Source organism: Myotis nattereri (genome assembly GCF_964212035.1).
Source record: "Myotis nattereri genome assembly, chromosome: 7".
Lineage (NCBI taxonomy): Eukaryota > Metazoa > Chordata > Mammalia > Chiroptera > Vespertilionidae > Myotis > Myotis nattereri.
The window spans coordinates 32,075,452-32,102,719 of record NC_138082.1 but is presented as its reverse complement, the minus strand read 5'-3'; the positions used below and the strand labels follow the sequence as shown (position 1 = coordinate 32,102,719).

The window sequence follows — 27,268 nt, the reverse complement described above, 5'->3', positions numbered from 1 at the left end:
CTTTTTTTAAGACTCTGTACTTTATGCTACCTTTTCAGAGGCCTTTCCAGATTGCACTAGCTAAAATTAGACAACCAATCACTACCATTAACAACTTTTATTGTCATCTCCTCTCAATTAGAGGGTAAGCTTTATAAAAAGCGGAGAATTTTGGCCCTACCCAGTTTGGCTCAGTGGATAGAGCATCAGCTTCGATTCCAGTCAAGGGCACATGCCTGAGTTGTGGCTTGATCCCCAGTAGAGGGCATGCGGAGGCAGCCGGTCAATGATTCTCTCTCATCGTTGATGTTTCTCTCTCTCTCTCCCTCTCCCTCCCTCTCTGAAATCAGTAAAAATATATTTAAAATAAAAGAAAAGAGAATTCTGCCTGTTTTGGATTCAGCTATAATCTTAGACTCTAACTGTAACTGAGTAGGTACTCAGCAAATATGGGAGGGATGGATGAATATATGGCATACTGAACCAAACCATTTTACTTACTCATTTTCTCATATAAAGAACTGTATCCCTCCCCTCCATTTCTTCTTTCATTCTTTTATATCCTTACTATCCTAAAGATATCAACTTACAACTACTACGGGATACAGACTTACAAGCAGAGACTTTATTTCTCATACTGGCATATTATACGGTTTTCTAGGAAAGTCAAAAACCCAACACCCTACAGAAGAATGTATTCTGCATTCTAAAATTCAAATTTACAATTGGATATCTGCATAGAACTCATAATTCTGAAACACCATGAGTTATTCTCTTAAGAACTACATTAAAATAATTAAGATAACTGGATATTTGTTATCCAATCTTAGTTATTCTTATTAGATCCTTATTTGCTAGAATGACCAAATTGTAAGCTAAGGAGTTTAATAATCAACACGCAATTCAGACACACAGCAATCTGACAATAATAATTATCTTCACTAACCCAGAATCACACTAGCTAATCTGTAACACTGTTAGACTGGACCACATTTACTTTTGAAATTTACCTCTTCCCGAAGTTGCCGTTCTCGTTCCTCTTCCAGTTTTTGGATTTCAGCCAATGACAACGTTGCCTGGGACTGACATGCTGTTGTATTGGACTGCTGACCCCACGTTGAAGAAGAAGGAAGCTAACAGAAAAAGAAAGCAGAATAGTGCATGAGGAAATGTGGACAGGAAACAGGCACTAATGTATCGTGTACAAACAGAACATTCAGACTCCCCGTGTAATACTTTTACACACTATTCTCCAACTTGGTTTCTTTTAAATTTTCTGTCACTACTCCAAATGTAAGGTTATTTCAAAACAACTTAAAATATATACAATATACTTTTATTTGCTCTACCATTTGGGGATTGCCAATTTGTTATGTCTAGCATTGACATATACAGCAATATACAGACATAAAGGGAAACAAATAAACAAAGGTAACACTAAATTTTTAATCCAAGGAGGCAATTAGAGCATGATGTGCGACTTTCCAGTGAAAGGGGTAAGGACAGATTTCTGCAGGGAGAGCTGAAGTGGACAGCTAATGGAAGACACCAGGCATAGTTTTCAGTCTTTTATGAAAGTCATTATTAACCAAACTGTAGCTTCTAGTCCTGAGCACCAAGCAGCTTTTAATCAATAACTCTATTTTCCTATCCCTTAAAATTATGGACTAAAATAGAGTGTAAATATATGGGTTCTAAATACCTTAGCATTCTCAAAAGCATGATTATTGCCCAACCAGAGTGGTTCAATTGGTTGAGTGTTGTCCCAGGCACTGAAAAATTTCCAGTTTGATTCCCGTCAGGGCACATACCTGGGTAGCAGGTTTGATCCCCACTCAGGGAGTGTACAGAAGGCAACCAGTCAATGTTTCTCTCTCACATCAATGTCTGTCTGTCTCTCTGTCTCCCCCTTCCTCTCTCTAAGCATGTCCTCAAATGAAGATTAAAAAAGAAAAAAAGTCTGATTATTCTAAGAGAATCCATTGGTCTCCTAGGCAATAAAATTATGCATCCAAACTGTGAGACATCTTATGGTTCTTAAAAATAAAATACAAACCAGACTTAAAACATTTAATAAAAATAATACGTGAACATGGATGAAACAAAACAAAATGCCCCAAAGCCGCCGCCGCCGCCACCACCACCACCACCACCACCACCACCACCACCCCACCCCCCCCCACCCCAAAACAATGGCTTCTTAGCAGAAATCTCTACAATTGGAGCTTATAGGATAAGGGTATAAACAGTTACAATTGCCATTGATATTACCAAACAGCTAGCCAAATGAATAGCCTTAACACTACTGAACAGCATGAATCAATTCGTAACAATTTTTGGCCAATGTGATAGGTAGTAGGGGCATTTCTCTCAAAATGCGCCAGTCCTGAGGTGTGGGAGGAGTGCAGAGGGAAACTAAGAGAGAAAGATGGTGGACCAGGTAAGCAAAATTGAGCACAAACAAATGCTTTTTCTCCATAAGAAATGATCTACTTGGAAGGTGCTATCAAGATCAAATAAGGCATTAGATCTCAAACCTGGTAGCATCACATGGGAGATCCTGTAAAAATGTAGATGCCCTGGCCCCACATTTGATGAACCAGAAGAGCCAAAGGTCAGGCCAGAGAATCTGCATACTTTTGCAATTAGATAATAGCCAGTAACCACTGATGTCTGAAATCCTACCCTGCACTGAAAGGTCACACATTAGATTCCTGATCAGGGCACATGCCTGGGCTGTGGGTTCAATCCCTGGCCGGGGTGCATATGGGAGGCAACTGATTGATGTTTCTCTTTTTCTCCCTCTCCCTTCCTCTCTCCCTAAAATCAGTAACAACATATTTTTAAAAACTAAAATCCCAGTGGATGCGTCACCCCATAGTACCCTGGAACCAGCCCCACACCCCCTTCCCCTCCTCTTACGCAGAACCTAGGCCAGTGATGGTGAATCTATGACACGCGTGTCAGAGGTGACACACGAACTCATTTTTTTGGTTGATTTTTCTTTGTTAAATGGCATTTAAATATATAAAATAAATATCAAAAATATAAACCTTTGTTTTAATATGGTTGCAAATATAAAAAAATGTCTATATGTGACATGACACCAGAGTTAAGTTAGGGTTTTTCAAAATGCTGACACGCCGAGCTCAAAAGGTTCACCATCACTGACCTAGGCCCACACCAGGAAGAGATACACAACCTCCTGAAATGACCTATTTCCCTTTCAGGCACCTCTGAGATCCTTCCCACTGCTGTGCCAAAATATACTTCAGTGTACTTTTTGCTCGTGATTCACAGGTCTGCTCTCTGGAGTAAAGCAGAACAAATCTAAATTTTCACATGACAGACAAATGTCTGCAGATAACTATCATTTTCCTTAAATCTTATCTGTACATAGGAAATAATATCCCATCACTCCATCAACATTGCCTTAGGACATTTTCCAGTTCAACCAACATCCTGTACAGCCCACTCAGAACTGCATTTTACTAATCATGCTTTTCAGAACAATTCTCTTCCAAATCAGCAGCAAATAGTAGGGAATTGGGCATACCCCTGAATGCCTACTATCTTTTGTCAATTTGTTTTATTTACTTTTTTCTGCCCTGACATTGCTATCTTATTTTCAACACTATTTTTTATTTTAAAAAAGATTGTGTTCACATCCAGTATGATAGCACGAGGAGCTCTGTAGACCCAATTCTTTAGCAAAACCGGTGGAAAGTATTTTTTTCAAAATAACTTAAAGATTTTGGGAATGCTCCCAAGGGAATACAGCAAATGAAACATTTCAAGAAAAGCTGCTAAAACTTGGTTAAGAACAGTCTGTGGTACTTATACCAATACCCCTCTCTCCCAACTCCCAGCTCCATCAGACAGAAACTCCACTCCAATGAGTGGAGCCAGGGACACAGGCCTCCCTCTCCCCCTCAGCTGCCAGTCCATGGTTGGCTTCCTGGAAAGCACATCAGCACTTCTCATTCTAACTCCAGCTACCTGATGCAAAGGCGGTTATAGGCCAATACAGCTGAGAGGTGGGGTTTCCCTCCTCATGCTTATCCCTCCTCATAAAATGGAAACTACTAAGACTACTAGGGCTCTGATTGCCACTGCCCTTACTGGAAAGGCCACCATGCCACCAAGAAAGGCAAGCTAAAAAGACCTAAAGCAGTGGTGTCACTCAGAGAAAAGCACCCCACTGTTCCCAGCCCCAAGGCTGTGACTCAGAGATTTTGCTTGGGAGTGAAGGTGGGAGGAACAGACTGGAATATGGAGAGCTCCAGGCCTCTTCCCAAAGGAACTGACTTCATTTGCAACAGCGTGGAGAATGAGGAGTTTGAGCCAGGAACACTTTCAAAAAAACAGTGAAGGACGAGAGAAAGGCAACTGGGAGGAAATGGGCAGATTTACTGGAGATAGAGGCTGACCTGTCTACCACTACTTGGTCTCAGAGAACCAATGAAAGAGTTGAAGGAAGTTATCCTGGGGTCAGAACTAACTTCAAATATTGACCTCAGGAAACAGCTCTTCAAAGAAGCCAGAATTTGATCGGATTAGTATGGATCAACAAGAAGCAACTTGTGCCCCAGGGCACTTTTGAGAACAATAGAGCAATCCAGCTGGCAACTAGTGGAGCTGAACAGCTGGATGTGGAAAAAGAAAATCAAAGAAAGGCCTGTTCAAATCAGTATTATCCCAGAGTGATTCTGGGCACACCCAGGGCTGTGCCCAGAAGAGCATCAGCAGAGGCTTCACACAGTTGGGGAGAGTGGGACTTTACTAACTATTCTAGCCAGTCACAAAACAGTAATGCCTAAGGCCACTTGTCTCTCACCATTCTGTATTCTAATTTCCTGTTTGTATGTCCTGTAAGCCCCTTGAAGACAGGGGACATTGAGCCTTATTACTAACTACGGACTCCATGTGAAGTTGTGCAGACCTTGCCATAAATCTGCTTGCCCCCTCCCAATCACTCCAGCTTCATCAACAGTTCCACTGCTTTCCCAGTCACTGAAGCTTACTAACTAGCAGCCACCCCAGCTTTGTCCCTCAGACCTAGACAGTCACTAAGTCTTGCTGATTGCTATTAATACAAGTCTGTCCTGCCAGCCCTTTCTATTCATTCTCACTACCACCATCGTATTCTCTTTACTGGTCTCTCAGTTTTCTCTTTCTACAACTTCAAATAATGCTTTGAATACTCATAAAATAACACTTTGTATACATAACTTCAAGTCAGCTGCCTTTCAAGCTCTGTATGACAGTTCCTATTTACACATCCAAATGTTTTTATCTTGAGGAGAGGTATCTTCTCTTATTCACCTTTACCTCAGCAGTGCTTTACTGCTACAGTAGACACTCCAATGAGCTGCATTAAATTTATGAAACACATGCCCTGGCCAGGTGGCTCAGTTGATCGGAGGGAGCATCACCTGGAGCACCAAAAGGTGGCGGGTTCAATTCCCTGTCTGGGTATGTATTGGAGGCAACTGATTGATGTCTCTCTCCCCCTCTCTAAAATCAATTTTTAAAAATTAAAAAATTATGAACCAGAGATTTACTTCATTTTGCCTGTATCACTGCTAATGTCCTATCCTCTTTTATTTATTCTTCTCTTGTTTAAAGGCCGACACAAAGTACATGCATCATATTATGTTTTATTGATCAAAAAACCATTGCAGTAAATTTAACATTGAAGAAAGCACACTATTTTACTGCCAGCATCTACCTAAGATGTTAGCAAGGAACACCTCGGGACTGGTGCCCAGGCTTTACCTTCATCTGTGCCAGCTGCTGCTGTTGCTGCTGCTGCTGCAGCCTCCGCAGAGCCTCCTGCTGCTGCTGCCGCTGGCGCATCAGCTCCTTGTGCCGCTGGAGCTCCAGCTCTTTCCTCTTCCGCTCTTCCTCCTCCTGCCGCAGCCTGGCTGCCTCTGCTTCCATTCGCAGCCGGTTCTCCTCTAGTCGACGCTGGGCTTCTTCTTCTTCTCGGGCCCACTTTGCAGCCTCCTCTTCCTTCCCAGGAAAAAGAAAAGAAAATTCAATTGTGTGGTGTGGTTTTTTAAAATCTGAATCACTTCTGAAGTGACAGAGAAAGTGATGATATAAGGTAGAGTTAAATACTCTTTGAAAATATATTTAAAGTAGCCACAAAGGCCTACATGCTTACAGGGTACATTGTCATTGGCTTGCCAGTTCTACATAAAAGGAATGTCACTTTGAATATTTGTGATAAGTACTGATCTCTAAGTGATCACCGCCAGCTGCAGGGAAGTCTCCTGGAAACTGTTCCAACATTGAGGCGAACTGCTGCCAGGACCTTGCAGGGATGCTGATGACCAAGAAAGTCTCAGCCAAGGCTGGAACCAGAGCAACTTTACAAGAGCACTTCATTCAGTCCCTGGCTCTCACCCATTGTGGCCCACAGGTTCCTTGGAAGAACTCTCCTCAACCCACCCTCCACCCCTCTGGCTGCTGGTAATGGCAGAATAACATGGTTGGACTAGAATTAGATAGTGCTAATTGTTGCAGAATCTTGGGACTTTATTAAGCAGCACTGAATTGTACACTTTCAAAGAATGAATTGAGGCACACCCTCAGGCAAAAGTTGTCAACTTGCAGATCTCACTTTTGGTTTTTAAAGAGTATGTCTTTGGATTTCTTCACTGGTGGTCTATTTTTTTGTTTGTTTTGCTTCTCTGATATTTAGCTCAGCTTTTATAATTACATGTGGGACGGTTATTACAAAAATAGGAAGAGCCAGTTAGGTCTCTTTTGGCAATTTTCAGCAACCTGAAAAAAACAGGCTATCTGAACACTTTCTTCATCACTAATTCCCAGCTTCAAGTAGCAATGAGAAGAGTAAACCATCTGGTTACCTGCTTGCGTAACAATTCTTCCTGCTTCCGCCTTTCTTCCTCTTCTCTTCTCCTCTCCTCCAGCCTCCTAAGAGCTTCTTCCTGCTGCTGCCTTTCTTCCTCTTCTCGCTGTCGCCTTAATGCAATCTCTTGCTCCCTCTGGCGTCGCAGGGCCTCTTCCTATAGTAACAAAAAAGTGTGTGTGTGTGTATGTGGGAGAGAGAGAAAGAGAGAGAGAGAGAGAGAGAGAGAGAGAGAGAGAGAGAGAGAGAGAGAGAGAGAAACTATGGGTCTCAATTAATATATGACACATCATAATTTGAAAAGGAATAGGCTATGTGCCGCAAAGACTCTGTTAATAGCAAACATAAAAAGTACACAGAGTAGTCCAGGCATAGTGGCTCAGTGGTTGAATGTCGACCTATGGACCAGGAGGTCACGGTTCGATTACCAATCAGGGCACATATCTGGGGCATGCAGGAGGCAGCTAATCAATAATTCTCTGTCATCATTGATGTTTCTCTCTCTCCCTCTCCCTTCCTCTCTGAAATAAAATATATATGTTTTTTAAAAGTATGCAGAGTAAACAGTATATATGTAAGTTCAGAAGAAGATACATTAAGAGTTAAAATAATTTGTGCCCTGACCTGGTGGTTCAGTTGATTAGAGCATTGTCCCATGCACCAAAAGGGTTGTTGGTTCAATTCCCAGTTAAAGGGACATACCTAAGTTGCAGGTTCAATCCCCATTCGGGGTGCGTATGGGGAGGCAACTAATCATTGTTTCTCTCTTGTCTTCTCTTGTCCTCTTTTGTCTTCTCTTCTCTCCCCCCCCCCAGCCCCCCCCCCCTTATCTCTCTCAAATCATTAAAAACATCCTCGGGAGAGGATTAGAAAATTAAACTAATTTGTATTAGAATATAAAGAGCATCACACTGTGAGGTCTACCTGGGCTCCCACATCAGCTGTATTTACCGATGACCCCTAGAAAGAAAGGGCCCAGTAGGACATGGCCTCAGTTTTCTCATTGGGACCATCAGCTCCAATTTTTTAATCAGCTCAGAACCTAAGGTATAGACAGATCAAATCAACACAGCTGCCAAAAACGCCTGGTGAGGCAGGAATAAGTTCTCCAGTCCGCAGTACTGAGTAAAGTTATGTGTCCCAGAACAAAATAAGTTTACAGGAAAGGGTCCCATTGTTAAGTAATTTAGGAAATACTGAGCATCACAGAATTAAACAGATTTCCTTACTGCAATATTTCTTAGAGCCCTTACATGCTAATGTAGTAGTTCTAATCTAATCTCAGCCTAGACTCTTTTGTTTTTCACAGAGTACCTCCTTGTGGCCAACAAGAAGTAGGAAATGTGAGGTAAAATCTAGACTTTGGGGCTATTACAAAGAAAATTCTTTCCATTGGGATCTTTAAAAATCCCAGTAGAAAATAGGCCAAGCACATGAACAGAAAATTCTGCAACCCCTCCCTCCCAAATACAAATGACCAAAAATCATGAAAAATATTCAATGTCACTGGTTATAAATACTTAGGCAAAGACTTGGTTACTTCTGATATCTAACTGGTTTATAAAACCCCAGGAAATATGCAAAAGAAATAAATTCTAATGTTTTACTTGGACTGAGGACTATCCCTCCAGTGGGTATTAGTGGACAAGACACTCTAAAAGGAAGTGAGTCTTCTAAGCTTCCAGTCCTGTTGTTGACCTTGGATAAACCATCTCTGTGAACTACAGCCTGTGAAATGATAGGAGTGAGCTACCCTGAAGGCCCTCCTTCGGCACTAGTCCTGTGGTCACAGTTCTCCGAGAAAGGGTTACCTGCTTCCTTCGGGCAAGTTCTTCTTCTTCCCGCCTTTTTCTTTCTTCCTCCTGCTGCCTTCGGAGAATTTCCTCCTGCTGTCTCCGGAGTTCTTCTTGCCTCTTTCGCTCTTCCTCTTCCCGTTTTGCCCTCATTTCTGCCTCTCTTCTCTCCTGCTCTAGCTGTGATTACATAAGAGTAGTCTTAGACAGTTGACACATGCAAAGGAACACCTGAACATCACTGACCAGTACAATTGGGAGAAGCTGAAATGCGCAGGCACCACCAGTCACTCAGTTACTTCCACTGCAACGGGGTGATGAAGGCAGTTCTGTAAGAGCTCTAAGTTCTGATTTGTCTCAGTAATCAGAACAGTTTTAAGCTCTTCTAAATTGAGTGCACTCTTGGCCCACTTTTCCCTACCTCCTTGCTCCATACCACCTCTGCACCACATTTTCTGCATGTGGAAGAGAAGTAGCCAAGAGGAGAGTAACACAATTTTCTTGGGGAGTGGCCATTTCTTTGCTCATTCCACAAAAAGATTTTCTGATTGAAGATCTAACAAGGTAGCTCCAAAATTTCAAAAGCAATTTTGTAAAGCTACTGATGTAAAAATTATATAATTTTTTAAAATCTGAAGACAAACCACTTGACAAATTCTATCCTTCATAGTCCCTAAATACTAGTCAAATCTAGCAACCAGTTTCCAGTTCCATTGCCACAAGTATAGTTCTGGCTTTCATTTTCTCACCCAAATTCCTAAGAGTCTCCTTATCTGGTTTCCCAGAATCCAGTTGTGCCCACATTCCCCAGCTCAACATCTATCCCCCCCCTCTCCCCCCAAAAAATCACTCCCATTTAAACTAGTGGTTCCCAACATGAGGCACACGCCCCACACGGGAGCAATTTGATTTTATCTGGGGGCACTAAGAAATATATACTCAACTCGAGAGTGAGTTATTAAGTGAATTTTTTGCATTTCTTATGGTTCTGGGATCTCATATACAGTATATAAATACATATTGTGACATATTTATGCATTTCAGTTCTCTGTTTTGAAACTTTATTTGCTATTTTTTCATATCACTTCGTATTATTTTTTTAACAGTTTCTTAGTGATTTCTTCCTCAGTACTTCAACTCTCCTTTTGTTCTTTTTCTCTTTGATGGATGTCATGTTCTTTGGAAGCTTCTTTAGACCAAGCTAATGGCCTTTTAGGCTTCCTCCACATGAATAGGAGTTCGCTTTCTGAATAAGAATTATATGTCAGGGGCGGGGGGGCGGGGGGCGCGCATTTAGAGATGCTTATGTGGGGCAAGGCCAAAAAATGGTTGGGAACAACTGATTTAAACTATCCTTCACCCAGAAAAGAAATCCTGACTAACAGCATGTACAAGGATGCTCACGACTGGCCTGCCTCTTCTTTAGTTTCCTCTCTCATCATTCATTCCTCAGACGCATCAAGGGTCCAGGCCAGACCAAAGTACTTAGCTGTTTCCTTAGCCAATATGTTTTCCTGCATTTCTGAGCCTTTACAGGGTTGTTTCCTTCAATTCCAATTTAAATGTTTCCTCCTCCTACTCTGTCAACCCAAAACCCTTTAACAGGGTTAAATCCTACCATCCTTCAAGTGAAAATTAACTCAGGTATTAGTGTCCATTGAAAATGTTGCCCAATTTCTGATTCCCCACCTCTCCAACTAGGTAGCCGGCCCATAATGCTTTCTTGAACCGCTTGTCTGTGTGTCATCACCACTGCCCTCCCGCCCCTCCCCCCCCCACACACTCCACACACACACACACACACACACACACACACACAACTGCAAGCTCCTGTATTTCATTACCTCAGGGGACAAGACTGCATTAAGTATAAAATAGGAACAATTCTCTCAGAGGCATGAAAACCTGGAAATCATGACAGTGATACTAAGTGTTGATAGATCAAGCAAGCTACAGCTCAAGGGTCTAATAGCCAAGTAGTGGATATTTTCTTAAGGTCTTAGTATTTGTAACAAGTGTATCTAACATGAATCATGAAATTAAAATATACAGATGACCATAATCATTAATGTGTCAACCAACCAATAATTTTTAATTGAATTGATTTTAACTAATAATTTTAATTCTGTTTAAGGTCTTTGGGAGTATATATATATTCAAAGAATATGAATGTGCTTATACCAGCTAAGTAGCAGTAAACTAGAAGGGAAAAAATATATAGCTAGCTAAAGATACAGACATCAGTAAACAAATGCCTGTGTCCCACAACTGGAAAGGATGCACAATTGTGGAAGAATGAGTTCAGACCTTTGCAGCTTTGGCCTTCTCCATCTGTTGAAGCTGTTCAAGGGCAGGTCCTGGAGTCGTCGTATCAAGGGGAAGATCCCATACACTACTACCTTCCCAAACTATAAGACAACAAAGAAAAAAAGTGAGGATGTCAGGGCTTACATGCACAGTCACATATCCAGGAACATAACAAAAAAAGCTACCCCCTGTCCCTGAATGAGTTTCATTGTATACTATATCTGTTCTGCTTCGAAGTCAACTGAACTGCCAGTGGGCTCCAGTTTATATCAATAACCGTCAACACATCTAGAGGTACCAGGCATTCATCCTCAAAAAACCCCTGTAAGGTATCTGTTCACTCCCCCATTTTTACAGATGAACAAGTTAAGGGCCATAGGTAGTTCTGTAACATCCGCAAGAATACAGGACAAGCAAGTGGCCATGCTAGGACTGAAATCCCACTCTGAATCAGATCCCAAAGCCCACCATATTTCTAATAGCCATACCACCTCTTACTGCATGCACTAAGTGGAGAATGGGGTTAAGAAGGGCATAGCTGTGGAACTAGAGAAAACTAAGTGGTTGTACAATATTGTGAATGCATTATTCATTCATTTAAAAACAGTTAATTTTATGTTATACGATTTCAGTTCAATAAAAGAGAGAAAAAAAGAGAAAGGTATAGCTGGAGCTGGGCAAGCCTCTGGAAAGGCTAGGCAAGTCTCACAAACAACACTGGGTCCTGCTGACTGACTGAGAGAGTCAGATGTGGAAGTAAATAAACAGGAGAAGGTTCCTGAGTCTGTTTTCCTATTGTCAGCAACGTTTGCTGGCACCACTTTTCAGCATTCTCTATTCCCTACATTCCTATTATAGTCTATTTATGAACTATAAATTATTGTCTATATAAAACGGAGTACTTGTAAAGAACCTTGACTGCATCATACTCAAAGAAAGAAGTTGTTTAATAAGGTACTTACAACAGTTTCCCCAAAACTGGAGAGTATTTTAACATCCTAACTATAAATGGCTTCCAAGAAAAAATAAGGTACATATAGCATGGGAAGGTGATGAAGAAGAGGGAGGATAATCAGTCCTTCTGCCACAATCCTCAGGGTCAATGTTTGTGAGAGAACTATGGCCTGAATAGCTCAATGGCTCTAAGAAAAATCCATCAATGCCCATGTTCCTGAGAATTTTCAACATAGACTATAACCTCTTGTAAGGACTACCCACTTCTGCAGAAATCAGAGCTTAAGAAACAGAAGTACTCCACCAATGGCAACTTTTAAAAAATCCCAGCCCCCAAAATGTTCTAATTTACTGCAAAGGGGAAAAAAAAAGAGAGAATGAGGTTAAGATGTTCACTTCAAAGCAGGCTTTTCTCTTCTCCAAATTTCTGGGTACCTGTAGGCTGTGAAGCTGTTGGCTGAAGCTCCCAGATAGACCCAGTGTCTGGCACTGACACAGATCTAGTTACTGAGGAAATGACACTCTGATCAGATATTCTGCAAAAGGGAAATAAAAAGAACTTGTTCTTGTCATTTTGCCAAAATAAGGAGGGACGTCTATATTACTTATAGATTTTCCAGGTTATTTGGCCAGAAAACTCCATTGTTTTAACTAAATGGTAACACTACCACAGCATCTGGGACACAGGGAAGAATAATCACTCTCTGGACTACTAAGGTCTTAGCAAACACTGATTTCCAAATAATGGATATACCTACTATCTTCAAAATCCACAACATCTCAATAAACAGAGGCATGTTATAATGGAAAAACAAACACTAAAAAACCCCATAGACTCTAAGTCAAAAGGTCTGTATTTTTGTTCTGTCTCTGAAGTTTTCTGTGTATTATGTCAACCAAGACCTCTAGCCTCTCAGAGTCCCAGTTTGCCCATCTGTAAAATGGATACCTTAGCACTTAACAGGATGGGTTACGGCTCAAAAGAGAAGTGTAAAAGGTTCTAATTAAACTGGACAGTAAGGTTTTAAAGAGCAGTGACAGCTCTTTGCAGAAGAAAAAATAAATATTACCCTGAATGATAATCAGAAATTAAACATAATTTCCTTTTCCTTTGACGACCTTAATAACATTTGGGTTCTGGAAAATGATAACCCTGTGTGACATTGTTAATATCTTGAGATAGCTAGCACAGGTAAAAATGAGATTAAGCTTTTAGACTACAACTTTTTTGGTTGCTGGTTCCATAAGACTACATTGCTTCTCAAGTGTTATCCTCTGGTTATCATTTCCAATTTATTCTCTGGATAGACCAAGTAAATGCTTTACCTCCAGCCTAATTATTTTTAAAAACTATGTTCTATTTAACACACAACACCACACACTTTTCTGTGGTGTGTACATTTTTGATACCTGAGTTCACACATACCCATATTTCCTTTCTTCTCTTTATCTGATACACACACACACACACACACACACACACACACACACACACACCCAGGCACACGTCATGGAATGACCACCAACCTCATCTTCAGAGCCTGGAACTGTTGGAGAAGAAGTGCCAACTGTTGCTGCTGCTGGGAAGAGAGGGCTGCTTTCTGATGTTGAGCCAAAACCTGTGCATACTGTTGTCTTTAAAAAGTAGAAAAAGTGTAACCTGTCTATCCATATTTAGTTCACTTTACTGAGACAATGAAAGACATGGTTCAATCTACCCCTCCCCCAAAACCATCAGAAACAGCTAACAAATATCTATAATAATAAAAGCGTAATATGCTAATGCTAATTAGACCGGACGATCTTCTGGAGGGAAGCCCGTGTCCCGGGTGCCTGCCAGCGGCTGGAGGGAAGCCTGGCTCCTGGGTGCCAGAGGGAAGCTGGTGCTGGCAGCCAGGGGAAGGAAGGCCTACTCTTGCACGAATTTCATGCATCGGGCCTGTAAGTATTTTATAATTCTTCATGAGAACAATAGTCACACAGAAAACTCTATACTTCATTCTCGAAAGAACTGAACTTATAGATAACATGCTTTTGAAGGGGGGGGGGGTAATGAATATAAAAAACTGACAAATTCCTTCAAGATGAAGAAATTTGCCAGTTTTTTAATACTTTAATAGTCTTATACCAGAAAACAAGTTAAAAACAAAACAAAATCAAATAGCTATTTCCACATGAAACACCCTTTGCAAAAATCAAATCACTTGTATAAAAATTCTCAAATTTGTTTTAATTGGGAAAATTTTAGGTAAAATTATTTTCCACTAGATCAGAGGTAGACCAGTTTTTCAGTAAAGCGTCAGACAGTAAATATTTCTGGCTTTGCAGACCATACACAATTACTCAATGCTGCCATCTTTGTTCAAAAGCAGCCATAGGACAATATACACACAAATTGGTGTGGCCCTGTGTCCATAGAACTCTGCTTATAAAACAGGTAGCAGGCTGCCAACCTCTGCACAGATGACAGGCAATCTTAGCTCTTCTACAAAAGCAACACACAAGCTAAGTGATTCTGCCATCAGTCCACACCACATCTAACAGTATAAACTTTTACTTCTTTTCTGTCCTCTGGTCTATGTTTTTTCTCTGTAGCATTCAAAGTCGAGCTATTTAACAGGCACTTAGTTCTTAAATGCTTGTTGATTATTGCTTTTGGAGCTAATGAGCTTGCAAAATTACAATACTGTGTTATCTTCTACAAACTTCTGGTATTTAAGAAAACAAAACTTAGTGGTAACATGCCACTAGGTGGGTGACTGAAATATCCTAAAACTTTTAGTTTTATGCTGTAAAAGGTGGAACTTGTGAGCAGATGATATCAAAGGCCTTTTTGGTGCTACAGTACACCCTCTCTAGTACTGCTCTTACTGTAGTACGAATTGCTGGTACTGAAGGTGCTGCATCTGATATAAGGCTGTGAGTTCCTGCTGCCTGGTCAGTCGCTCCTGGTCCAACTCTCCCTGAGAGTAAAGAAATGGGAGAAGAAATGCCATTGAATAAATTGCAAAGAACCTAAAAGCCATTTAACACATATATCTAAAAGCAAAATGAATCCCAGGTCTTCACTTCCCACTCCACCTTTACACCCAAAATGCATAACTATAAAAACCTCAGGCATTTGTAAAAACTAAACAGTTCCATCTAGTGGAAGAAAGTGGTGTCTGCACTATAAGAGACTAGAAGCCTGGTGCACAAATTCGTGCACACTAAAGGCAATATTTTAGAGGAGGGCTCCAGGGCGTGTCCGGCCCATCTTGCCCAGTCCGTGGGAGTGTCTGCCCCTGGTGGTCAGTATGTGTCAGAGTGACTGGTCAAACGATCCGACACTTAGCATATTGGACTTTTATTAGATAGGATTCCCTAAGATGTGGGAAAGGATCCTTATTTCAGATGCTGTTTGCCCTCCCTGCCCTCCTGCCCTTGAAGCTGAATGTTGTACTGTACTCCAGTTATTACTGTAACTAAAAAATGTATAATTCTTCTAATATTAAAAGTGATTTATAAATTTGTTAGATCAGGAATTATAGAAATGGGACTAACAGAAAAGTGAAGTTATCTAAAGGATAAAGGAAATGGCACATAATACTGGGAGCCAATATGTAAGTATGTCTTAAGATAATAAGAAATCTTTTTTTTACTATTTTTTATTGACTTTAGAGAGGAAGGGAGAGGGAGAGAGAGAGAGATAGACACATCAATGATGAGAGAGAATCACTGATCAGCTGCCTCCTGCATGACCCCTACTGGGGATCAAGCCAGCAACCCAGGCATGTGCCCTGACTGGGAATTGAACCATGACCTCCTGGTTCATAGGTTGATGCTCAACCATCAGAGCCACACTAGCTGGGAGATAATGAGAAATTTTAAGTTAAACACAGTATAAAAGAGCTCTGAAAAGTAAAACTCCTTACACCCAAATTAGGTTTTTCTACTGCTATTAATACATCCTAAGTTTTACAAAAACAAGCTGTAGTAAAACCCTGGTTTTTTAGCTTATATTTCAAATAACATGGTCTGAAATTTAAATTTGAAAAGTTCAAAGTGAGAAAAATAAGGAAAGTATAAGATAACAGAAATACAGTAGTCCCCCTTATCCATAGTTTCACTTCCTGCAGTTTCAGTTACCTGTGGTCAACCATGGACCAAAAAATAGTAAATAAAAAATTCCAGAAATAACTTATAAGTTTTAAACTGTGCGCTACTTAAAGTAGCTACTTAAGTAGTATGCTGAAATCTCGAGCCATCCCCCTCATCCCCCACAGGACATGACTCATTCCTCTGTCCGGCATGCCCACAAGGCAGATGCTACCCTCCAAGTTAAGTCACTTAGTAGCTGTCATGCTTATCAGATCGGTTGGGAGGTGGGGGGAGAGGGGTGCCACATTCACATCACTTTTATTACAGTATTCCTATATAATAAAAGGCTAATATGCAAACAGACTAAATGGTGGAACCGGAACCAAACAACCAGTTGCTATGATGTGCGCTGACCACCAGGGGGCATGTGCAGAACATGGCGGGCATTGGCCATGGCCGGATGGTGGAGCAGTTGAGTGGGGGCGCCAGACCAAGGCAGGAAGCCAGTCACTGTCATCAGGGTGAGCCTCTGGTGGTTACTGAAAATTCTTTGCTCCTGCACGCCATGGTCCCACCCAGTGCTCACACCTACTTCCAGCACCAGAGCCACCACTCGTACCCGCTGCCCATGCCTGGCGCCAGTCCCCATCACTTGGCTCCATCAGTGGATGTGAGCAGCAGGTGCCAGCCCTGATAGCCCTTGAGGGCTTCTCCACCTCCCCCTGCTCCTGAGGGGTGATCGGGCAGCAGCTGCCGCTAGCACCCAATGATGGTGCCGGCCTCACTCGCACTGCTGCTGGAGCCGGCCCCAATCGCTCTGCACCGTCAGTGCATGGGAGCAGTGGGAGCAGGGCTGCCGGTGGACAGGGGACAGAAGGCCAAGGTGCGAGGCGCCGGGCAGGGGCACAGAGGATGGGCGGAAACCCACCCCTTGCCTATGGCAGCCTCGCGACCCACAGTTCCTTTCAAGATGCACAGATTCGTGCACTGGGCCCCTAGTATTATTATAACTGATCTGTTTGATTACTTTTGTTAATCTCTTACTGTGCCCAATTTATAAATTAAGATTTATCATTGGTATGTATGTATAGGAAAAATAAACATAGTATATACAGGGTTTGGTATTTTCTGTGGTTTCAGGTATCCACTGGGGGTCTTGGAATGTTTCCCCTACAGATAAGGGGAGGAATACTATAAAAGTATAAGGGTGACACAGACTAAACTTAAGCAAATCATTAGTGAATAGTTTATATCTTTATAGTTTGCAGTAAAACATCTGATAATTTCTTGGGCTAGGAATCATCTAAAATTAAAGCTAAATAAAAACTATGCTAAGATCATCTAAAATTTTTATATGAAATATAGGTTTCAAGGTACATTCATCATAAAAGTGAACTCTCTTATCAGTGCAAAGGCAAGAGCTGACAGGAAGCAGAGCTTCCCATGATTTTTCCCTTTAAGTGAGTCTGACTGAGGCTCAGCCCTATCACTGGAAGTCAGGAAATGGACTACAGAAAGTTTGCTAAGCTCCAAGTAATGATCTTTCAGCTCTGAAACACGCAAGATAAAAACTCATCCCAATTCAGAGAAGGAAAATAAAGCTCAAACTTGGTACATAAGTTAAATTTATACACAACAATACACTATAATTTTTCTTTGAATTTATAACAGAAATAATTTCCCTCACCCAGGAATATTTACTGCTCTTCAAACTATAGGTCTCAACCCATCAGTGGATTGTAAAATCAATGACTGGGTCAAGACTAACATTTGTATAAGAAGAAGAAAAGAAATAGAACAGAAGGTATGTGCATGACAAAAAAATTTTGTGCAATGCACAGAGAAGAGATTTAACTTTTTTTTAACTACAGGCCATGGTAAAAAATGTTTGACAGCCACTATTCTCACCTATGAATGCCCTTGGTAAGAAGTTGTATCTTACCCCAATAAATCTGAGGCATTTCTATACACAAATAGTGAACTTTCAGAAAGAGAGACTAAAAAAACAATCCCATTTACCATCGCACCAAAAAAATTAAGCTACCTAGGAATAAACTTAACTAAAGAGGTAAAAGACCTCTACTCAGAAAACTACAGGATGTTGAAAAAAGAGACAGAGGAAGACATAAACGGATGGAAGAACATACCGTGTTCATGGATTGGTAGAATCAACATCATTAAAATGTCCATACTACCCAAAGCAATCTATAAATTCAACGCACTTCCCATTAAAATACCAATGGCATATTTCACAGACCTAGAACAAACTCTCCAAAAATTCATCTGGAATAAAAAAAGACCCCGAATAGCTGCAGCAATCCTGAGAAAGAACAAAGTAGGTGGGATCTCAATACCAGATATCATGCTGTATTACAAAGCCACTGTTCTCAAAACTGCCTGGTACTGGCCCAAGAACAGACATATAGATCAATGGAATAGAATAGAGAGCCCAGAAGTCGGCCCGAACCAATATGCTCAATTAATATTTGACAAAGGAGGCAAGAACATACAATGGAGTCAAGATAGTCTCTTCAATAAATGGTGTTGGGAAAATTGGACAGATACAGGCAAGAAAATGAAACTAGACTACCAACTTACACCATACACAAAAATAAACTCAAAATGGATAAAGGACTTAAAATGTACGACGAGAAACCATAACAATTCTAGAAGAATCCAAAGGCAACAAAATCTCAGACATATGCCGAAGCAATTTCTTCACTGATACAGCTCCTAGGGCACTTGAAACTAAAGAGAAATTGAACAAATGGGACTACATCAAAATAAAAAGCTTCTGCACAGCAAAAGAAACCATCAACAAAACAACAAGAAAGCCCACTGCATGGGAGAACATATTTGCCAATGTTATCACCGATAAGAGTTTAATCTCCAACATTTACAGGGATCTCATGAAACTTAACAAAAGGAAGATAAACAATCCAATCAAAAAATTGGCAAAGGACCTATATAGACACCTTTCAAAAGAGGACATTCAGAAAGCCAAGAGACATATGAAAACATGCTCAAAGTCACTAATCATCTGAGAGATGCAAATCAAAACAACAATGAGGTACCATTTCACACCTGTCAGACTGGCTATCATCAACAAATCAACAAACGACAAGTGCTGGAGAGGATGCGGAAAAAAAGGAATACTCGTGCACTGCTGGTGGGAATGCAGACTGGTGCAGCCACTATGGAAGACAGTATGGAGTTTCCTCAAAAAACTAAAAATGGAACACCCATTTGACCCTGTGATCCCACTTCTGGGAATATATCCAAGAACCCAGAAACACCAATCAGAACGGATATATGCACCCCTATGTTCATAGCAGCACAATTCACCATACCTAAGATCTGGAAACAGCCTAAGTGCCCATCTGTAGATGAATGGATTAGAAAACTGTGGTACATCTACACGATGGAATACTATGCTGCTGTAAAGAAGAAGGAACTCTTACCATTTGCAACGGCATGGATGGAACTGGAGAGCATTATGCTAAGTGAAATAAGGCAGTCAATGAAGGAAAAATACCACATGATCTCACTCACTCATGGATAATAAAGACCATTATAAACTTACTAGAGGCCCGGTGCACAAAAATTTCTGCACTCGGGGGGGGGGGGGGGGGGGCGGTTCCCCTCAGCCCGGCCTGTGCCCTCTCGCAATCTGGGACCCCTCGGGAGATAACGACCTGCTGGCTTAGGCCTGCTCCCGGGTGACAGAGGGCAGGCCCAATCCCCAGATGCAGCCCGTTGGGCTCAGAGCAGGGCCGATTGGGGAGTTGGGGCACCGCCCCCTGTCATGCACAGAGCAGGGCGGATCGGGAGGTTGTGATGTCACCCTCAGTCACGCTCAGGGTAGGGCCGATTGGGGGGTTGGGGCACCACCCCCTGTCACACTCAAGGCAGGGTCGATGGGAGGTTGCGGCGCCACCCACTGTCACGAGAGAGCAGGGCCCAACAGGGGGGCTGGGGCTCCGTACCCTGTCACGCAAAGAGCAGGGTCGATCAGGGGGTTGGGGAGCTCCCCCCCGTCACGCACAGTGCAGGGCTGATCAGGGGGTTGAGGAGCTCCCCCCTGTCACTCACAGAGTAGGGCCGAAAGGGGAGTTGGGGCACCGCCCCCTGTCACACACAGAGCAGAGCGGATCAGGTGGTTGGGGCGCCGCCACTATCACATTCAGGGCAGGGCCGATGGGGAGGTTATAGCTCGACCCTGTCACACACAGAGCAGGGCCCATGGGGGGCGGTTGGGGCACCGCCCTCTATCACCCACAGAGCAGGGCCGATCAGGGGGTTGGGGCGCCGCCACTGTCACACTCAGGGCAGGGCCGATGGGGAGGTTATGGCTCTACCCTGTCACACACAGAGCAGGGCCCGTGGGGGGTGTGGGGGTTGGGGTGCCGCACCCTGTCACACACACACAGAGCAGGGCTGATCAGGGGGTTGGGGCGCCTTCCCCTGTCACGAACAGAGCAGGGCCGATAGGGAGGTGCGGCCCCGCCCCCTGTCACACATAGAGCCGCAGGGCAATAAGGGGGTTTTGGCGCTGCCCCCTGTCACGCTGATCCCGGTGCCGGGAGGCATATTACCCTTTTACTATATAGGATAGAGGCCTGGTGCACGGGTGGGGGACGGCTGGTTTGCCCTGAAGGGTGTCCTGGATCAGGGTGGGGGTCCCCACTGGGGTGCCTGGCCATTCTGGGTGAGGGGCTGAGGGCTGTTTTCAGGCTGGCGGGTGACTGAAGCTCCCAACCACTCCTTTTTTTTCTTTATTCTGGGCCAGTTTTAGCTCTGAGGCTTGGCTCCAGTTCTTAGGCCTTAGCTGCTGAAAGCAGGTATCTGGTTTGTTTGGGTTCTATAATTGAAACACTGCTTCAACTCCAGCTCTGAGATCCCGGCTGGCTGAAAGCAGGTTTCTGGGGTTTTGTTTAGCTTCTATATTTGTAACAATGTTTCAAACTGCAAGCTCAGAGGCTGGCAGCGGCAGGCGGGCAATGTTGGAGTTCTCCGTCACTGAAGCAAGCAAGCCTCATGTTCGCTTCAAGCTGCCTGGCTCTGGGCCGCCATCTTGGCTGGCAGTTAATTTGCATATCACCCTGATTAGCCAATGGGAAGGGTAGCAGAGGTGCGGCTAATTACCATGTTTCTCTTTTATTAGATAGGATGAACAAAAATAGATACAGAGGCAGAGCTGCCTCAAACAGACTGTCAAACTGCAGCAGGAAGGCCGGGGAGGGTAGGGGGGCAGAAGGGGGGGGGGAGGGTAAGAGATCAACCGAAGGACTTATATGCATGCATATAAGCATAACCAATGGACATAAGACACTGGGGGTTAGGGGAGGCCAGGGGATTGTCAAGGGCAGGGGAAAAAAGGAGACATATGTAATACCCTTTGAAATACTTGAAGCAATAAAAAAATAAATAAAATAAAGAAGTTGTGATAGGTTAACGCCGGAGATTGCTGCCTCGAACAACCAATTCAAAAATACACCTAAAAGATGGAACGGACATCATCCAGAACCACAGGAAGGCTGGCTGAGTGGAAATTCTACAACTAGGAGGAAAGAGAATATCATACCCAGACTCAGAGGAGGCGCAGTGCTGAAGTGAAATACTCAGGTGCGGAGTGCGTGCGGAGCGGGCTGGCGGCAGAGGGTGCGGTTGTTGTTTTCAATCGGGAGGGAGTTTCAGACTCTGAGCTCCAGATCCGGGTGAGACTCTAGGGACCCAGACTCAAACGGGAGAAGCGGGACTGTCTGGCTTCGGTCGGAACTCGAAGGCAGCTTTCTCTCCGAGGTTTGCAGCGGTTGCTGGGACTCTGAGAGGCAGAGCCCCTAGGGACGAAACTGAGAGCAGCCATAACTGTTCGCTCCGCTCGCCCTGTAGATCCCCTGGGACCCACCCCGCCCAAGCCCTGCACAGAGGCATTTGCGGGATAGCCTCAGGCAAACGCGAGATTAGCACCGCCCTAGAGGTCCAGCACAGAAGCTCTCCCACTGCAGACACAGCTGACTCTCATAGCCAGTTAGCCTGGAGGTCAAATCACCCCCGGTATTGCTGACAACAATCAAGGCTTAACTACAACAAGACCGCGAACAAAGATCAGTAGGGGTTGAACCAAGAAAGCATAAAAAATGCGGAGACAAAGAAACAGGACTTGGAGAAACTAAGATGGCGGCATAGATAAACACCAGGAAATTGCTGCCTCCCACAACAACTTCAAAAATACAACAAAAAGACAAAACGGACATCATCCAGAACTACAGGAAGGCTGGCTGAGTGGAAATTCTACAACTAGAAGGAAAGAAAAACACACTGAGAGCCAGAGGAGCTGCGGAAGTAAAGTGCAGAGGTACGGAGGCTCGTGTGCGCAGAAAGGGGCTGGCACCTGAGGACGCGGCTGTCTTTTTGAATTGGGAGGGAGTCACAAGCTCCCGACTGCTCTGAACTCCAGTTCCGGGAAGTCTCTGGGGACCCAGGACTCATACGGGGAGAAACTGGACTGTCTGGCAGGGGGCAGAACTCAGAACTTGAGGTCGGCTTTCCCTCAGAGGTGCTTGCAGCAATTACCAGGACACTGAGACGCACGGCCCCTTAGGGCAGGGCTGAGAATCCGCCATAGCTGCTTGCTCCGCCCTTTGATTCCCTGAGACCCCGCCCCACCCAGGCTGCAGCAGAGGGTTTTGCATATGAATGCCCCGGCCCTTTGCAACCTGAAAATTACCTAACTGCAGCTGGGCCAGACAGACCCAGAACTTCCAAGAGAAGGCTCAAGGCCTCACAGCGGCTTGCATTGCTTCACAGCTGGGCCTCATCAGGGTACCTCCAAACTCCAAAAAAGGAAGGGGAATCTGCAGTTCTCTTCGTAGCTCCTGCTGGGTAACCTCAGGCAGAGGCTAAATTAGCACCTCCTTAGATACAAGAGCCAGTGTACCCAGTGGTCAGAGGGGGACCATCCAGATTACAACTCCTCAGATCCATAAGGGACACACTCAGGGTGCAGACTCAGTGAGCACCAAAACCCCACTGAAGCAAGTCTTGCCCAGAAGGGTGTCTTCAGCACAGAAGTTCCCCCACTACAGACACAGCTGATTCTCACTGCCAATTGGCCTGGAGGTCAATTCCTCCCAGTGATCCTACAACAATCAAGGCATAACTACAATAAGACTGTGCAAAAAGCCCACAAGGGGGTACACCAAGAGTGTCCACCTCAGGTAACTGGGGAGACTGAGACACTGGTCCCTACAGGACACCTCGCACACAAAACCATTCTACCAACACAGGGAAGCATAAAAAATGTGGAGACAAAGAAACAGGTCACAAATGACAGAAATGGAGGAAAGCAAACGACTGGATATAGAGTTCAAGGCCACGTTTATAAGGTTTTTCAAGAATTTTATGGAAACCACTGATAAATTTAGTGAGACCCTCGATAAATCTAGTGAGACTCTCGAGGATATGAAAAAGGACCAACTAGAAATTAAGCATACACTGACTGAAATAAAGAATAATATACAGAGATCCAACAGCAGACAAGAGGATCCCAAGAATCAAGTCAAAGATTTGAAATACAAAGAAACAAAAAATACCCAACCGAAAAAGAAAAAAGAAAAAAGACTCCAAAAATATGAAGATAGTTTAAGGAGCCTCTGGGACAACTTCAAGTGTACCAACATCAGAATTATAGGGGTACCAGAAGAAGAGAGGGGGAAAGATATTGAAAACCTATTTGAAGAAATAATGACAGAAAACTTCCCCTACCTGGTGAAAGAAATGGACTTACAAGTCCAGGAAGCGCAGAGAACCCCAAACAAAAGGAACCCAAAGAGGACCACACCAAGACACATCATAATTAAAATGCCAAGAGCAAAAGACAAAGAGAGAATCTTAAAAGCAGCAAGAGAAAGAAACTCAGTTACCTACAAGGGAGTACCCATACGACTGTCAGCTGATTTCTCAACAGAAACCATGCAAGCCAGAAGAGAGTGGCAAGAAATATTCAAAGTGATGATGCCAAGAACCTACAACCAAGATTACTTTATCCAGCAAAGCTATCATTCAGAATAGAAGGTCAGATAAAGAGCTTCACAGATAAGAAAACGCTAAAGGAGTTCATCACCACCAAACCAGCATTATATGAAATGCTGAAAGGTATTCTTTAAGAAGAGGAAGAAGAAAAAGGAACTCTTACCATTTGCCACAAAATGGATGGAACTGGAGAGCGGATAAATACCACATGATCTCACTCATTTGTGGAATATAATGAACAACATAAACTGATGAACAAGGACTGATCCAGAGATGGAGAGGCATTGATTGGACTGTCGGGCCTTGGAGGGAAGGTAGGGGAGGGTGGGGGTAAGGGGGAAAGATCAACCAAAGGCCTTATATGCAAGCATATAGGCCTAACCAATGGACACGGACAACGAGGGGGGGGTGAGGGCATGAGCGGGGGTGGGGGGGGGTGGGGGGGGTAGAGGGTAACGTGGGGATAAGGACACATATGTAATATCTTAATCAATAAAAAATATATTTAAAAAAAAAGAAACAGGACGCAAATGTCAGAACTGGAGGATATAGAGCTTAAAACCACACTTTTAAGGTCTTTCAATAATTTTCTAGAAACTACCAATAAACTTAATGAGATATACAAGAAATCTAATGAGACCCTCGATGTTGTGATAAAGAACCAACTAGAAATTAAGCATACACTGACTGAAATAAAGAATATTATACAGATACCCAACAGCAGACCAGAGGAGCGCAAGAATCAAGTCAAAGATTCGAAATGCGAAGAAGCAAAAAACACCCAACTGGAAAAGCAAAATGAAAAAAGAATCCAAAAATACGAAGATAGTGTAAGGAGCCTCTGGGACAGCTTCAAGCGTACCAACATCAGAATTATAGGGGTGCCAGAAGATGAGAGAGAGCAAGATTTTGAAAACCTATTTGAAGAAATAATGACAGAAAACTTCCCCCACCTGGTGAAAGAAATAGACTTACAGGTCAAGGAAGCGCAGAGAACCCCAAACAAAAGGAATCCAAAGAGGACCACACCAAGACACATCATCATTAAAATGCCAAGAAGTTGTATCTTATTCATCCTTAGATCTTCAGAACCTACCACAAGGCCTGGTACAGGCCCTCAACCTTGAGTTAATGAATAAGTCAATAGTGTTTTCATTGTCGAAATCCGGTGTTCACAATGAGGTTTCTAACTATAGCTACTTTTGACTATGGCCAAGAACCAGACACTCCTCTACTTGGAGAAGGAAAAGTACGGCACAGATCCAAAGCTCTCCAAGAGGAACTCTTTGGGGAAAGGGTGGGAGCAGCTGAAAAGGAGTATTATTTCCCATTCAAAGGTTCTCCAGGACCACTATACAAGAGGGCTACCTTATGATCCAGTTTTTAGTTATAATACCAGTAGCTAATTTTTTTTTTTTTTTAATTCTCACCCAAAGATATATTTTCCATAGAGAAGCAAGTGCATCTGTATCTAATACATGTTCTGGGTGAGCTGTAAGGTACTTACCATATGAGAAGGGGGTGCAGGACCGGAAGAGAAGGGAACCCTTCCCCACATTTTCATGATATCACCAAGAGGTTGGAAGCTTTCATCACATGCTCTCTTCACCAATAAAGACATAGTAAAATAGCCCGCCTGAAACCATTCTGTCATCTCCTGATTATTGAAGGGACCTACAACACCAATTTAAAACAGAAGGGCAATAAGAATCCTTTCAGGCTAAAGAGGAGAAAAATATTTTCTGTGTTTGATCCTCATCCAGAGGTAACAACTTGTTTCAGGTGGTACCTATCAAATAATTTTTAAGATAAACTTAATTCCTCTCCAAAGGTGGTGGAGAGGCTTTTAATAAAATACAACAAAAAAGATTTCAAAATAAGCCTTATGTCTACACATCCCAAATTCTCAGAAGTGCTGAGATTTTAAAGAGCATATAGTCTCCATCTCACTCAATTTCTATAATTCATTTGTCAAAGAAGTATTTAATTAAACTGGAAAGAGTACTTACTAGACTCTATGTCACTTAGTAATACAGAATACAGATATGCAGGGCAGAATACATGCTTTTCTAAATTTTCATTTTCTGCCAGAGATTTAGCCATTAGGGAAATGCAAATTAAAAACTATGAGATATCATGACACACTTGTCAGAATGGCTATAGTTAAAAATAGTCACATCATGCGCTGGCTGGTATGGCTGAGGTGGTTGGACGTCATACTGTATACCAAAAAGTTGCTGATTAGATTCCCAGTCAGGGCACATGCCCAGGTTTCGGGCTTGATCCCTACTAGGGGGCATGCAGGAGGCAGCCAATCGATGTTTTGCTCTCACATAGATGTCTCTCTCTTTCTCCCTAAAAATCAATAAAAATATTTTAAAGTAAGTAAATGAAAGTATTTTCTGTAAAGAAAATATGGGTCACTCATAGATTGCTGGTGGGAATATAAAATGGTACAGCCCTTCTGGAAACCAGTTTGGCAATTTCTTAAAAAAAAAGAACTAAACATATAATCACCATATAACCCAGCAATTGCACTAGTGAACATATTTTATCTCACAGGACTAAAACTTACATTCACATAAAAACCAATCATGAATGTTTTAATAGCTTTATTATAATAGCCAAAATGAGGAACAACCCAGATGCCATTCATGTTAAACTATGATACATGCAGGTCATAGAATACTAAATTAAAAGAAACAAACTACTGATATATGCAACAAACTGAATGAATCTCGAGAAAATTATATTAAGTGAGAAATGACATCGACAAAAGGTTAAATACTGTATGATTCCATTTATATAACATTCTTGAAATGACAAAATATAGAAATGGCGAACTGATCAGTGGTTGCTAGGGGTTAAGGAGGAGGAGAAGGGGGTGTGGATGGGAGGGGGATGGGTATGGCTATAAAAGGGCAAAGAAGGGATCCTATTGTTGAGACAGAAACACTGAATCTTGACTATGTCACTGTCTTGGTTGTGACACTGTACTACAGTTTTGCAAGAGGTTACCCTGGGGAAACCGAGTAAAAGGTATGTGGAATCTCCATTTTATTTCTTTTTTAAAAAACTATATATTTTATTGATTTTTTACAGAGAGGAAGGGAGAGGGATAGAGAGTTAGAAACATTGATCAGCTGCCTCTTGCACACCTCCTACTGGGGATGTGCCCGCAAACAAGGTACATGCCCTTGACCGGAATCAAACCTGCGACCTTTCAGTCCACAGGTCGACG

The 27,268-nt window shown here is 42.7% G+C and overlaps 1 protein-coding gene across 1 annotated transcript in view; it reads right to left on the bottom strand.

The window, feature by feature from the left end:
* Positions 1–27,268, bottom strand: part of GIGYF2 (GRB10 interacting GYF protein 2) — a 134,810-nt gene that overhangs the window by 15,987 nt on the left and 91,555 nt on the right. The window contains exons 16-24 of the mRNA XM_081096266.1: positions 25,535–25,701; positions 14,785–14,876; positions 13,441–13,548; positions 12,349–12,449; positions 10,960–11,060; positions 8,671–8,832; positions 6,858–7,016; positions 5,758–5,994; positions 990–1,112 (exon numbers count right to left, since the gene is read on the bottom strand). Coding sequence (XP_080952392.1) covers positions 990–1,112; positions 5,758–5,994; positions 6,858–7,016; positions 8,671–8,832; positions 10,960–11,060; positions 12,349–12,449; positions 13,441–13,548; positions 14,785–14,876; positions 25,535–25,701 — 1,250 coding nt within the window. The remainder of the gene's footprint in view (positions 1–989; positions 1,113–5,757; positions 5,995–6,857; positions 7,017–8,670; positions 8,833–10,959; positions 11,061–12,348; positions 12,450–13,440; positions 13,549–14,784; positions 14,877–25,534; positions 25,702–27,268) is intronic.